Below are 16,221 nucleotides of genomic sequence, written 5' to 3' on the forward strand. Positions count from 1 at the left end.
AGTATAGTAAGTAAGAGTTTGTTCAGTTCGATCGGGTGATTTATCCAGCGGGTAAAATATGCAAATAAAAGAGTATTTAGTTATACATATATATGGAGGACGAAGTACGCGGTTGATATATATAAAGGAACAAGTCGCGTTTAAGTCGTAGCCTTTCGATCGGTATTATATGTACATACTTATAGTTTATACTGTAGTTTTATATAGAATGCACCACGCGAGGTCGCATGTCTCTTGACACTCGGTGTAATGCCTGTTAAATATATACTGAAGAAATATATATATAGCTATCTTGTATATTTGTTTTAGCTAACCATTTTGTTTTACTCTGATTTCAGGATCTTCAAATTATTTACTATGGACTTCTTGGACTGGAAGCCTTGCGACCTTGTAGAGATTCGATTTTACGAGAACTATGCAAAGTTGTGCGATATGAAAGACATTACGCCAATCATGTTCTTTATTAGTGAGTATTTCGTTATATTTTATAATTTTTTTAGCTTTATACTAAAGTTGTTTTTATTTAGTCCATTCATTGAATGATAAATGACAGGATAGAAGTACCATTTTTGGTCACTTTAAAAATTTAAATAAAACAATTTGTAAAAGACGCAGTGACATAATTAGTTTTTGAAACAAGTGCAAAGACACTTGTCCTACAACTGCAATGAAAATTTTATTTTATACTTCATCATTAATTAAATAGAGTATTAAATGTCCAAAAATGGTGCAGTGGCCGCAAATGGTACTTCTACCCCATCTGAATTTAACAGAGCAATGTCTTCTATAGTTCTCTTTTTCAAGCCTGTAAATTATTTTTCGTTACGGATCATAGCTTAAATTTTTCTCAAAATTTATGTAATTGAGCCTTCTGTTGAATTTTAAAAGATTTTTACACTCAAAAAGTGACGGTAAATGTTTTTTTTTATTACGGACAAAAATTTTCTTTAAAAAATGTCGTTTTTTTAAAAATTTTGATTTATATCAGAAAAAATGTCTTTGAGTTCTCAATTATTGTATGAACGCTACTAAAATCCATTACTTCCTTTGAGGATGAGAAAAAGGTGGCCGATGTTTTCACTTTGAGGTAAAAAAATTTTTCAGCTGAAATCTAAAAATTTAGTCGAAGTGAAACATCACACCTACCGCCACCTATCGATGGAAACTCGTAAGAGAACTCTGTATTGCCGACTTGAGATAAATACCGACAGTTGCTGCCCGAGAAATTTTAAAGTGCGTTCATTTGCCACCAGGCGACGCGGTCTGTCGGAAAATAAATCTCTAGTTTCAAATAAAATTCTTGTATTGAGTTTTCTGGGCACATTTATTTTAAAGTCGCGACTGATTTCCATATAAAATTGATGTGAATATAAAATAAATTTTACAGCACGGGTGAATTGGCAACGAGTTGGTATATTCTGCTGTCTGGATCAGTATTCATCGATGGGTCCATGTTTCTTCCTCGTTCAAGGTAAGAAACTTTTGATATTTATTTATCCATATTTTCAAAAAATAGTATGATCTATAAATTAAATAGCAAAGCTGTTACATCGCGGTAAATCTATTAGTAGACATTTTCCATGTCTAAATATAAATTAAAAGTTATATTTAATATAAATGCATCTAAACTTGAACACGGGAGCTTTTGTAAAGGTGTTATGTATAATTATTAACGGGGTTACGGTCGTGGTATTTCTGGGTTTCGTTCCCCCTCGTACTGAGGAAATCCTTATTAATTCCGCAACCTCGATTCGTAATTCATGACATAAGCCCAGCAAATTTTATACGAATAACTATAATACACTTCTTCCATAGATTGTTATGCAACTTTCCTGATATGAAACCGGGCCTTCTTTTATTGTGAATTACACAATACCTATAAAATAATTTTTTACAAAGAAAAAATATTTGTAAAGCAATTTTTAAATTGATTCAGTGTCTCGGGCCACCGGTCATCGTAAATAGGATTCTAGAACAGGATGCCAGATCAACTTGATTTCAATTAAATTCCAGTTTCTGGACTGTCCGTTGCTTATTAAATTAGCAAGTGCGTTAAGCTATAGCTGTATAGGTATGCTGCAAACTTCGTTTCATTGTGGAAGTAAAAAATAATAATAGTAATGATAATAAAAATAATAATAATATGATAGAGAATAATGAAACTTGGGTTACCCGGCGACAGACGGTGCTGGTTCTAAGCTAGTTATTATAATAACGCGAAGCTATGTATATATATATATATATATATATATATATATATATATATATATATATATATGTATCATATGTATACATATAGTTTGATTAAAAGAACCGTGTGTCGGAGCAAGAAGAGGGAATGAATCCGTATGAATAAAATGAAAACGGGATATGCCGTGCGTTTAAAAGTAAAGTTGTGGTAGTTTCCGAGGCTTCAAAGTGTTTGAGTTAGTGGTAGTATTAAACTAAAAGTGTATGGAGTAGATGAGGTAGGCATAGCACGAGCTCGATGAAATTCCATGTACCGTGAGCACGAGACGCGGATTAAAAAAGAGACTACTAACTCGTAGCAGTGCCTCAGAGAGGCTGTAAGCTTTATAAATTTCTCGATCGAATCCTTGCTGTCGTATATATAAAAGCTACAGGGATTTAAATACACATATATATCTATATATGTGCATATATATTTGTATTTGCATTTGCATTTATATGCGATGCAGGGTTTTAGTGTGGATATGTAAAAGTGATAGAAAGCAGGGAGAAATGTTGAGAAAGAGACTAGAGTGGTGTGCATATTTGTTTGTCAACGACATCAGTTCTACATGAGCCGGTTCCCGGGCTACAGCGTTACGGGTTTATTTCTTTCTTTATTTTTTAAACAAATTCCTTTTTCATTCTTTCGCGAAATAAAATAAAGGATTTAGCTTGGGCTGTTGTGTGAGTAGACACAATTGCGCTTGTTTCACAAAACTGTACCTACAGTAATATGCTAAATAAAAGTACATTTGACGTTATTGTTGTTGTTCATTGGTAAAGAGGTAAAACGCCACCGACGCATTTCACACGGTGAGTCGAACCGTGTCGTGGAATCGACCGTGAGAAAGAGGAAGTCATAGAGAGAACTTTTTAGTGAGAGGGATATATGCTATTAGAATCATATGTAGGAGGATAAAGACCAAATTGAGGATAAAGAGAGGACTAGAGAAAGACCCGGTGGTGAGTCCGATAGTTGATGGGGATTAATGTAATGTGTAATGCCACGTAATGTTGTATAATGAATGATTGTGTGCGGAACAGGTTAACTATATAAAGACAAAGTTAAAAGTTTAAGGAAAGGGAAGAAGATGCGCTTATTGTACCTCCGGGACTTGGTATGCACACATCGCGGGGTATAATACGGCTACGGAGAACAAATTACGGGCATAAAGGTGATATGCTCGCATGAGGTGATCCACGAATTTGTGTCCCGTGACGAATCAGCAATAGATCAAAAAGACTCTGCCGGTTCAGTTGAGCAAGCCCGACTCTTAGCTGCTGATGCTCAAATGCTCGCATGTCCACTGGCCCGTGTCATCCACCCGTCGTATATATTTTTCGCGAGCGACACAACCATCTTCTATATCCTCAGTCCCCTATACTGATATTCTGGAGTACGTCTTGCTGACTACGACTGTCTGATCGCCGGTACGGGTGGAACTCGTTCTGGCGGGTTCGTAGTTTGTTTGTGTTTAAATAAGTGTGTATAGAGGTTGTTGTTGTTGCATACCGAAAGATTGCGACCAGTGACCCGTGAATAAAATGCGCTTAACGACAGAGAGAATATATATATCTGAGTAGTCGAGTCAAGTGTACGGATAAAGGTTGGGAGTGAGACGGAGTAAAAGAGACGAAGACTAGAGGAGGAGAAGCTGGGGGCGAAGGAGGAGGAAGAGGTTGCCAGTGAGGTTGAGAGAGAGCGAGGGACCGGGGGAGTGACGCCCAACGAGCTTGCCGAAGGATCGCCGCTGCATTCCGCTGCTACTCCTGCTCGCTCGCGACTCAACTCGGTGCGCGGATCGTGCTCCTAGTGGCAATCAGTTACTACGGTGTACAGTGGGAGAAGAGAAGGGACATCGTCAACACGAGTGTTAGTACTCATACCTACACTCAGTCTATTTAAATATTATTATAGACAGGTATCGGTATGAGGAGTTTTACGTTTTATTGCAATTTATAACTTCGTCATCGTCATCGTCATCGTCATCACATGTGTGTGATTACGAGTAGCAGGTACACGCACGATTATTATCGGAAACACCTTGAGCAACCACATGATTGACTGCTAGCAATGCGAGTTTAAGTTTTATCAACTTGTTGGTTGTTGGCTGTGTTGTTGTTGCTGTTGTTGTTGATGTTGATGTTATTGCTGGTGTAGTAGTGTTTGGAGTACAGAGTATAAGAGAATTAAGTTCTATGTACTGCAGTTATAATACAATCTCTTCGCCGGTCGCTTTCACCAATGCGCGACTGTTTAGTTTGTTAGCTGACTGTTAGTCTACGACGACGTCTTTACGACGAGAGTTTATGTATCAGTTGGCTAAGAGAATCTGTGCTGAAGAGTAAGTAGTTTTGCTACTTGCTCAAGTTTCATTTCTTCATTGACATCGAGGTCAGGACATAAGTTTCTAATACTCTGAAAAAAAATAAGAAGAAAATAATAATTTAGTTATCGATCACGTCAAGTATTTTACGTTATTGGATTAAATTATTTTAAGCTCTGAATAATAATAAAGATTAAAAAGTTTAACCAGACTTTTATAAATCGAGGACGAAGGATAAAAATGTTTGCTCAGTGAGTTCGGTGATAATTGCCGGTACTGAAGTGTCAGTGAATAAATAAAATATCCACCGCGACTATTAGCGGTTTAAGTTTTTGTCGGGATAAATATCTTTGAGAGCAGAGGGTGGATAAAACCGGCAAGCTGGATGCGACCGACGGCGCCCCGCCCCTTCCTCCCCCGCCTGACATTACTGTCACTCAGGATGACCGGTGAGCATTTTATAAATTTTATTTTCTCTATGCTTATTTTTACATACGTCGATATCAGTATGTTCGCTAAAAAGAGCCACGTTTAAATATTGTGAGCTCGTATCATTGGATAAATGCACGAGCACGTGTTATATATTTATATATCTATATATGCATGGAAAATATAAAAATTCCGTCACGTATTTAATAAAATCTATGCATACATTAATAATAACACGTCTCGATAAGATTATCATAAATTTTTGTTGCTGTTATTATCATTATTTATGATAAATTTAGTTTATAGAATGTTGTAATGGTAAATTACACTTCTTGAAGAGTAATCTACTACCGGCTGTAAAACAAGCACGCAATAATCATTATAAGTATAAAGAGCGAGAGAGGAAAAAAGCGGAATAGAAATAGACAGAGGAGCTGTAGAACTTAGAGAAATGATCAAGTCCCGGTTTTCCATTATCTCAACGTCCACAATTTTAAATTCCGCAAATAGCCGTCTTATAATACTGTATATACATATACAGTACACTAGATCCTCAGCACTATTATTTAAAGGATAATAAGCCGGCTGCAATAATCAACTCTCTCTCACTCTTTTTATTTAATTTCTTGCTCTTTTATTTTATTTTATTTTATTATAAAAGCAAAGTAATCTCACCGCGACCCAGTAATGAAATTCTTGCGGTACAAAGCAATGAGTACATATATAACAACTCGCGAACATTAAATGTTACTCATCGTCATCTAGATGCTTTGGTCATATCGCATAAACTCGAGAAAAGATAAACGAAACATTGAAACCGCATAAATGTACATAAAGTTTAACCTGCTACTGCTGCTACTGGTTCTGGTACTACTTATACTTTGCCGACAACTCTCTTAATATATAACTTTTCCGTCAGATCTCTCTTATAAAACAACTAAACTCGGAGTAGAGTATCAATTTATTTAATGCTCGAGCAGAGGCTCGTCGTTTATGTGCCAGCAGGTTGTGTTTAGCAACGGCACCCAATTCTCCTGAGGAAATACCTTCAGCCATCATTTAAAACTTATCTTCCTCATGCTATTACTCGTATATACATAACGTACAAGTTATCACATGCCACATCAAAGTTTAACTTCACTATCGTCTATACATTTTTTATTAAAAAAACTTACGTCAGTTTTAATGCCTCATTGCTCATCACCGTTGCTAACATAAAAAAAAAAAAATCGGATTTTTTGGCGCTAAAAATTTTTACTTGCCCTGATAAATTTTTCGTATTTTTAATTGAAAACGAAAAAAATTTCTTGCGCCAAAAAATCCTTTTTATCTGCGAATAAAAAAAATTCACAAGATAAAATTTTTACCAAATTTTCATTTGAATATTTTTTCTTTAAAACATTGAGCTTAACTACAAAGCAAATTATCGATTTCCGATCGCCGGTGAATAGAACAAAACGTCTATTATCCGCGGCAAGATAAAACCCAGTACATATTCATAGAATATGTACGAATTCACAAGCTTCCATAGAGATCTAGGGATAAGTATAATTTTCTTTGCATGGTTTAATTCGATAATGAGGAAGGCCATTTTAATTATAATAATAAATGCGATTATTAATCGCGGTTTTTATTAAAACCATAAATAATTTAATTAGCAAAAGTTATTGAGGATTTATAATGATGATAAATGAAGCTAAGATTTATTTATCATCTCAAGGCAAATAATATAAATGTTGTAGATAAAAATTCAAAAGCGAATCCAATTTATCAGGTTGGCGCCAAGTGTATAAATAAAGTCAAGCTCTCTCGTTCAATTCAGACGGTGATTAATGCATCAAGTCTCGTCCGATAGATATTCCATTCAATTTTTTTCTTTTCTTTCTTATTTTCTTCTCTCTCTGGCTTGATACTGTAGAGTAACGAGCACGACCACGGCAACAGCCATTCATTGATCTCAGTGTGTGCTAATATCTAAAACTTTGTGTTTGTATGTTTATTTTCGTCTTTGTGTTATCCAACGCCCACGTATCTCATGACGTTCGTCAAGATACCAATGGGTAAATTTGCAACCCCTGTAATAATAGACGTTTTGCGTTGTTTCCACCGACAACAAATTTAATACCAATGACAGTGACAGTCGTAGGGTAGGGGTAGGGGTAGGGATAGTAGAGATGCTGATGGTTTGAGATCAACCCATCCTCGCTAATACCACTCGTCTGTCGCCCACTCACAGATATCATATTCATGAATTATGCAGACTCGGCATATAGATGTATCCAGCAAGGACGTCATAATAATAAATAGTTTTCGTGTCGTCAAAACGAGTCTGAGTATCGTGTAATTGATAAAATTATTTTTAATTATATTAATTTTTAGTCTATTAATATTAATTGTAGACAATTTTTTATCTCAAGATTATCATTTTTAACACGTCGGTATTTTAATTGGAGAAATTTTCCACCATGGGAAATATTTTGTCGCACTTTTACTTTTTTTTTTTTTAACTCATAGTTTTAACGAGTCGTTTACTTTTTCTTTTTACTTACAATTTGTTATCTTCTATTTATTTATTTTTATTTTCGCTTAATTGAACAATCTCTTTTATTCATTTAATCAAGTATTTAAGGCCATTTGTTATTCTATTTATTGTGCCAGCGTTAAAATAAATTAAATAAGCCGTATTATTATTATATATAATAGCAGATTGAATTGACCAAGTCATACGTCAAAAACTCTCACACGAGGCTTTCTCTTTGTCATGTTTAATGCCTTTAATATAAATGGAATATCTTTTTAACAAGATACTTTTTTCACTTGCTTGAATATTCTTACACACTTTATTTATAGAAAATGTTTCTGATAAACTCTCGTTGCTTTTAAACCGGAATATACTATTCCCAAAAAAGATTATCACTTTCTCTGTCAAACGCGATGGTTTCTACTCGCGACTTTTACAAGTGTCAGTATGAATTTTAATTATTCTCATTTAAACTTTTGCTCGCTGAAAAAATTTTTTTTTTCTCGTAATAAAAAAAAAAAAAGTCATTATTTGGCCTCATTTAAACATCCTCACAAGGTTTTCTATACATAATTTTCCTCTTTTTTTTTTTTTTTTATCGATTTTCAAACAAGACAAAAGCTCATACGTATTTTATTCATAGGAAAAATGCAACATTTGCAATGTGTGATTCACTCGCACTAAAATAAACTGCATTGCGGAAAAATTTGTGCCAAGAGAAAAATTCACATAAAATCATAGACATTAAAGATTTTTTTTTATTTATTTATTAATTCAAGGAAAAATATTCAGAAAAGAAATCCTTGACATTCATTTAAAATAATACTAAAAAAAACGTTAGCATAATAGTAACAAAGTTGATAAATCCTATAGCAATGTTTCACGTCGTTTACTTCCAACGGATTTACTTGCTAACAATCTAATTAATTAATTTGTCCAATTTAATTTAACTACAGTGAAACAAAAGAGTAAAAAGAGTAACTGAGCAGTGTTTTCAAAAAGAATTTGAAACTTGTGTGCTGACATGGCTCTGAAATCCCACCGATCGATCAACGTGACAGATCGGTAAAAAAAAAAATAAAACTTCCTCTTTCGTGTTTAGTTTCCTCATTCTTTATTTCTTCGTATTGTGCTTTCTCCACCTTATAAGTCTATATATACTTTTATATATCTAAAGTCGAAGAAAAGTTAAGACTCATTCAAAGTTTTACTCGGTAATTTGTAGCACGTGCAGAGTACGATGAACTTTTTTTCTCAGCATCCGTCCACTAGAAAAAACAAACTTTTCCAATATTCTCTCAAGTCGTGCCCGCGAATGCTAAATTATTCTTACTTTCAATTTGTATACCGAGTAAAGCTCTCGACAACTTAGTAAGTAACAAAGTAAGTAAGTAAGCAGACTATTTCACCCTCATCCGAAATATAAAAAAAGTTTACGGTATATTAGCATCACATTAGCGACACCCGACAATAATATAAATATTTTAAAAACTTTTTAGCGTCAACTTTAAAATAAAAAAAAAAATTACCCATTTAATTTCATCGACATTTAACTCCAATATAAATAAATTACAGGTTTTAATGTCATCACGTCATATACCATCCATGTGTATTTTAAAGAGCGCGCACGTCATAAAAACGTACGCTACAACATATATATTTTGATATGTTATCGTGATTAAACGTCTTATCTTGCTACGACATACTTTGAGGATCAGATGACTCAAGTAATGTTACCAAGCGAATTAAAACTCATGTCGTCGTACTTTTATATTTTCTTTTTTCACAAAACCTATGACGTAATAATACATGTAGCAAAAGCGCAACGATGCACAGCAGTACGCACGATCGAGCACGAAAGACTATAGTAAATCGATATCTGATAAATAGGCCAGCGTTAAAATATATAAAACAATCTATATTTTTTATTTTATCGCCCTTTATCTACATTTTTTATTTCAATTTTTTTTTTTTGCTTATCAATGTAGTTGTTTTTGTTGTTGTTGTTATTATTATTAGTAGCATTGTGGTGAAAATTTTATTTAAAACAGCTTTTTCTCATTCGATTCCTCTTATGAATAACCAGATATTATAGACACTGACCCGATGACCCTAGATGCTGACCCTCGGAATACCTCTGATGATAATAAGTCGTGCGTGATACTTGGTCTCAACTTTTTTACTGTCCTCAATCCAAAACTACACATTCCAACAATATATATGTAGACATACACATATATATTTATATATATGACAATACTTTTACCTCATTCACGATACTACCTCTCTCTTATAAAAACTCAATACTACAGCGAGCATAACTTGCGTGTACACATGAACGTAGCACTCTCATGTTTTCATCATCATCATCATCGTATACGTGAGAATGAGAATGAGAATAAATATATAAGAATGTAATGGCAGGCATGAGTGATTAAATAATATTATTATCGGTTTATTCTAAGTCTAAAACTCATTCCGAGAGCAACAAAAAATATTTAATGCCCGAATAATCTGAAACTCATCATAATACTCGTGAGTATCAGCCGGACTATTACTGATTTAGTGCTCGGATATCCAATCCGTCTTTTTATTTTGGACAAAAAATAAATTAGATTTAAGTGTCTCGAGGACCCAAGAGACTGGGATTATTTTTTACTCGGGCAGATAGACTCGGTCCATTAAATACGGCTATTAAAGTTACTACAGTTTTATTAATTTAAAAGATCTGGAGATCGCCGCCGATGAGGGGAAAATAATTTTGTTGGGAATAAACTTTACTTGCTGAAGAAAATATGAATAATACCGTGGGTAATATAAACCTGGCATAATACTTTTACTATAGTTTAGTACCCGTAGATTAAGTTGTGCTCGCGATATATACGGGAGAGACAATACGTTGGGGAACGGCAGGTGGATTTGTGGTGAGGGATGGAAATATAGTGATAGTAGAACTTGAGAGTAACGGGAAAGTTGCGTTATATATAATATTATATATATATCGCCAGGAGATACTTAACGATGTTATATAGCTGCTGACAATGAGGAGGCTTACGATGATGTGTATTCACTGGTTTATATACATTTAAATCCGATCCCTATAGGGCTTATAGTTATGAATCCACGGTCTGTTGCTTCTCGAGATTGTCCAATGGCGCGCGAAATCTTCTTTTCAGCTCGTCGAAAAATCACGTCTTTCATATTTATTTATATAATACATACATTGGTATATTTACTGTCTGTTGAATATCTTGGAGGTTTGGCTACACTAGACCAGTATACTTTTTATTTTCATTCTTCGCTTTATCGCCTCGGGCGCACTCATTGTTATGCTAAAAGGTCATAATTCTGTTTTATTGTAATCTTTTTTATTTTTTAACATATTTATATATATTTTTATAGTTTTTTTTAGCATGGAATATTAACAAAATTTTTTAGCATAGTGAATTATTAGTACACGCGGACGAGCGATGAATTTATCCGACATTCCACATGATTGATTGGATATTCTGGGCTCGCTTCTGATCGATAGAGATTCCGTACAAGAGAAGCGAACGTTCTCTTGGTGTCCCTGAACGCGTTTGCAGAATATTATCGTCCATTCTCGTGGGGAATACATATATAGATATAGATATAGATATGTAATATAGTAAATATGTGTATTCACGTTATAACGTGGGTCTGCAAATCGCTCCCACAGTACTGCGTATTTTGCAGAACCTCATGAAGTTGGGAAACGCCTTGTACAGCTTCATAAGTACTTTGCAGTTGTTGCTTGAAAGGAAAGTTTTGTAATTACAGGCATTGAGAAAACTTGCTGCTCTAACTGCACTCGAGAGTTTTAAATGTTATTAACGTCCACTTTAGGACAGGCTACTAAAACTAATACAATTTATAATTTTTAATTTATTTATCTCCTATCTATTGGCTATTTCTTCACTTTGCATAAATTTACCCATCAGCAAAAGTTTTATTAATTTTTATTGTGTACCGTCTGTCAGTAAAACTTTCTAATGAAAGTTATTTTACCGACTCGCGGTATAAAATAAATTCGCTCATATCTCTCATCGATAAGGCAGGTGCTTTTTTTCTGCTCCGCTTCTACCCTGGCTTACGGCAATGAAGTTGTTTCTGGTTCTGATTCTGATTGAAGTCTGATCTTGATCATGCAGATAGATATGTAGAAAAAATAAATATTTAATGGACAATTAACAAAAAGTAATCCCTTGTTGGGAACAGATGTTTTACCCCTTTGATTTAGTAATACGGAGGGTAATATTATATTCATTGGCACCGATGGCAGGCGCAATCACAGCCACACACGTCGACAATAAGCCGTGAAGGACCTTTAGAAATTGTAGAACCCTCGAGCGTAGTCAGTATTATTCTCTTCTCCTTTTGAAGTCCTCTCAATCCTAACACACTACACCATCATTTTGTCTCGACACACAATTGGATTATGTCTGCCCACCCTGTGTGCTGATAATAATCTTTGATAATAATAATTAGCGATATATTAACACGATACATGGCCTATAATTTAAAAATTTACCAACCAGCGCATCTAATTAGCTAAATTTAACAGAAACTTTCGACATAAATATCATGGAGGGAAAGTGTTGCATTAAAAGTTTGTACCAACAACTCAAATAAAAGCGTCATGCAAGGGTACTTTAATTATTAATTACGTCGCGTGCACTTTAATGAGAACAGGAGCTGTGTGACAGTCCCGCGAGACGTTAATAAATGTGTCTCCGCAAATATATTTCCATGTGCATACACAGTTACAAACGTATTCATTCAACAGGACAATGGTCCTTGAAGTAAAAGGATCGTATGTATCAAAATAAACCCTTTCTGTATCTTGAGGTTGGTTAATGCTCCCCAAGTCCCCGTCCCATAATTTGAATCCTCATATACTCGGCATTAGTTTAGATTTCTCTTGACCGCATGCGATGCGGTTTTAGCCATATCAGCTTTTATGTTTTTTCAATCTACGTTTCCTTGGAAAATTAATTACTTATAGCGAGGGCGGGTATGTGTGTTGTGTGGGCGCCAATCAATTGTGTAACTTATATACTGTGTGTCATATAAGCCACTATACGCAGCGTATGTCATCTTCTTTAGTTGATAAAGTTTACTTGTGAAACTTCTTAAGATCGACGGGTTGTCAACTGCAGTCCGGCTTCCGGGTTCGTCGCACTCGCCCCTCAGTTCCTATACTGCGTCACTAGTCATCCAGACATGATTGACTTTGCACGATGAGACACCGTAAAATGGGCTCGGTAGATATAGATGAGTGTCCTCTATACTCTAGGTCGAGCCCTCTCTATATTATCACGGTTTATATATATATAGAGAGTTTTTTTTTGTCACTCGGTGGTTCGTTAAATTTTTTTATCGTCTCCGATGTTGTTTTATGGCGTATTCGAAAGCGTCGGATGCCAGACGCCATGTCGAATTAATCGATCCATGCGTTGGAATATAAATGAAGGTAAAAATAAAAAAATTTGGATATATATATATATATATAAATATATCTATGTGTATAGTGGTTGAAATATTTGTCCGAGAGAAGGCTGAATGCCAGATGTGCATGTGGGATGTATATAGATGTAGAGATGTGTAGATGAGGATGAGGACGAGGATGGATGGATGGTACAGTAACTTGGTCCTCTTGATGTGCAGTACGAGAGGACACTCACTCGCTGGTTTAGCATTTGGGCGGGTTTGAGTGTTGGCTGTTTGATGGTGATGGAGAGTCGCGGGCTTTGGCTGAACCGGCACTACCACCATGTCATATCAGGAGGGTCGATATCTGCATCGGCATCGCCATCGACATCGGTATATTTTAACGTGTAAGACCACTTTTGCTGTTGTGCAGTGTACTCTCTGAGACACGTACACCACATCATAGCTTTGCTTGCACAAAATCCAGCTCTCGGATATTCTGCTGAAACCTCGGCTCGGCGTCCTGTTCGCTCGTATTTGTCGTCAAAGTCTAGTCGACCGGCGTAATTAAACGACCCTCTAACTTACAAGGAGATGAAACGCGTGCTCCTAAGGTATTAAATCCTTTGATTGCTCCACTTGTAATTTACGAACCTGGATATTAAATTTTAAAGCGTGCAACCAAGTCATTAATTTGCTTAATTTTTAATTTGTATCAAAATTTGTTTACCAGAAATTTTCTTCTCGAACAAACGATGGAAAATAACAGTCGAATGTTAAACTATTTCGTCTAACGCCTTTTCACGGAAATTATAGTATCGATCAATCGTAAAATGATGGCTGTGAAAAGGCACATTATTAAATGGGCATAAGTATCCACAATTTTACAAGATGATTATACAATAGCCATAGGAAATCGAAAATGATGAAATGCTTTTCGTTAAATCATTAATCATCTCTTAATTCTTTTATTCCTATAATAGAATCTATTTAATTTCCGTTGCTTTTTATAAAAACTAATCCAGAAAAAGAAAAGTAATTCATAAATTCACAAATATATATTGCATCTTATCGATCGGTATACTCTTTTTTACATCGATGATGACGGTCGATCAAACTTTTACCCACGAGGACAGGGACATAGCCATCATCACTTTTTAACATCATGCTCTGAATTTATACGGGTACTCATACATAAATATGATTCTGTACTGCTTCGCACGAGTCAATGCCCCCAAGCTTATCTGTATATATTAAATACGTTATTAATACAACGACAACTTTCATGTCCATGTACATAATTTGACACATCGACCCATCATCTACCACTACCATTTCACGCTTACACCTGCCTCAATACCTTTATATACAACTCACTCACACTCGAACCTGCGCTCATCCAAAGGAATACGACATAACACATAATAATCGAGAAAGCCTCATCAGTCGCGAATCCCAGCTCTCGCCGCTTTCGGGAACTCGCTCGCTTCCTTTCGTCGGTTACTTTTTTTTTAAGGCAGATGCTGCCAAAGTATCCGTTCGTAGCTTTACTCCCTAAACCAGCGAATTACGAGTAGAGGGTCCTGTGTACTAGAACGCTGGAAAATTCCAGACTATTTTCATCCACCATTTTCTTACCAATTCTTATCCTACGATTTATTTTTTTTTTAATTTATTATTAAACCGCTTGCATCTCCCTTTAATTTTTCCTTACTCTTAATTGAATCAAATCGTTTTTTTACCACTCGATAATTAAACTAATTCGATTTTTTATTTGCTCATTAAAATTTTTTGAGTTGCAACGAAAGTGGATTCAAATTAATTAGAATTAACTCATTAGCTGCACGCAGTCATACAAGTAATGAAATACATATTTCAAATTATATATTATTTATTTATTTATAAATATATATATATATATATATATATATATATATATATATATATATATATATATAATAAATAAATTTTTTATTCAGAACTTTCACTCTCTTTATTATAACGATTTCTCTCGATAAATGCCGATATGTAAAAAAAAAAAATGTTCAATACAGACACAGCAATTAATCACGAGATGATCGATGTGAATATCCCAGATAAAAATACCGTCGCGTAAAAAAATTCCACGGTGATTTGTGCAATTTGTTGTTGGCTAACTAAAAACGTGCGGGAATTAATCGTTGATGAAGTTGCTAACTTGGCTTTGCTTGCTCAGTTTACTCAATCATGTGTTCAATCTATAAATCTCATACATACATATAAATGCATTTCGTCTGCACATATACCTACATATATGTATTATTCGTATTTATGTATAGTATTGCAGTAGACGAGAAACTGGGCGCCAAGTTGCCGGACGAGGAAACGGAACCGGAAACGTTGTTATAAAGATCAGCGCTACCCGTATCGTTTCATTAAATGATAATATATTGTAGTAAAAAAAAAATATATAAATGAATGAATTAAATTTGCCCGAGTTTAAACTAGATTGGGAAGTAGGAACTTAATTAATTTTCTTAACGGGTATCCGTCGTTAATGAGTGCGCGCGTAAATTAGATTCCTGTTGCTCTCTGCTTCAGTCGCATCAGCTCTGCTACTCCGAGGAGCTCCGAGGATTAAATTGCAATAGTGCACTATAGTTGTTTATTAGTATCAACAAGTTAATTTGTCATACGCATGGATTTATAGCCAGCCTACCGTGTTTTCATTCGACTAAGTTTATTATAAAGCACTCGATGCATATAAGCTCTTTTTTATTATTTTCTACTATCTGGTTATTCTGCGATTCAAACTTAACATGGCATACACACGACCTTGCTCGTTAAATACGTCCGGCACGTATATACACTTGACGTCGTGTCAAGGTCATCAAAGCTCATTGTTAAACATATTTAAATTTTTTCCTGCGCTAAAATTAAAATTAATTTTTTAAATTTTAATACATAATTCACTCATTTATATATTTTACCCAAAAATATGTCAATATTTTACATACATGTAAATTTCAATTAACTTTATGACCAAATTCGCCAACGGAGCCCGACATCTGGGATTTAATTTAACACGTTGAAATAAAATAAACGAAAACATTTTTTTTTCTTTAAATTCCCTCGCGATTGTAATGACGTCAAAAAGAGCATAACAATGGAATCATTGTTATCCTAGCTTCAAACAGCTTTTCTAGAAACTTGAGAATGTGTAAGGACAACGCGACCTTCCGTCTAAGATCAGATAAACGTCTTGAAATTAAAATTGTATTC

General features: G+C 34.8%; 1 protein-coding gene across 6 annotated transcripts in view; it reads left to right on the forward strand.

Annotated features, from left to right (window-relative positions):
• Nucleotides 1–16,221, forward strand: part of LOC103578822 (rap guanine nucleotide exchange factor 6) — a 79,040-nt gene that overhangs the window by 19,635 nt on the left and 43,184 nt on the right. For 5 of the 6 annotated variants that reach the window (XM_053741031.1, XM_008560009.3, XM_053741033.1 and 2 more), the window contains 2 exons: nt 339–466; nt 1,388–1,471. In XM_053741031.1, the coding sequence (XP_053597006.1) occupies nt 339–466; nt 1,388–1,471 (212 nt within the window). Of the gene's footprint in view, nt 1–338; nt 467–1,387; nt 1,472–4,946; nt 5,009–16,221 lie in introns of those variants that run through there. The other variant, XM_008560016.3, reaches the window with a different exon arrangement.

The sequence above is a fragment of the Microplitis demolitor genome, chromosome 8 (assembly GCF_026212275.2).
Source record: "Microplitis demolitor isolate Queensland-Clemson2020A chromosome 8, iyMicDemo2.1a, whole genome shotgun sequence".
Classification (NCBI taxonomy): Eukaryota; Metazoa; Arthropoda; class Insecta; order Hymenoptera; family Braconidae; genus Microplitis; species Microplitis demolitor.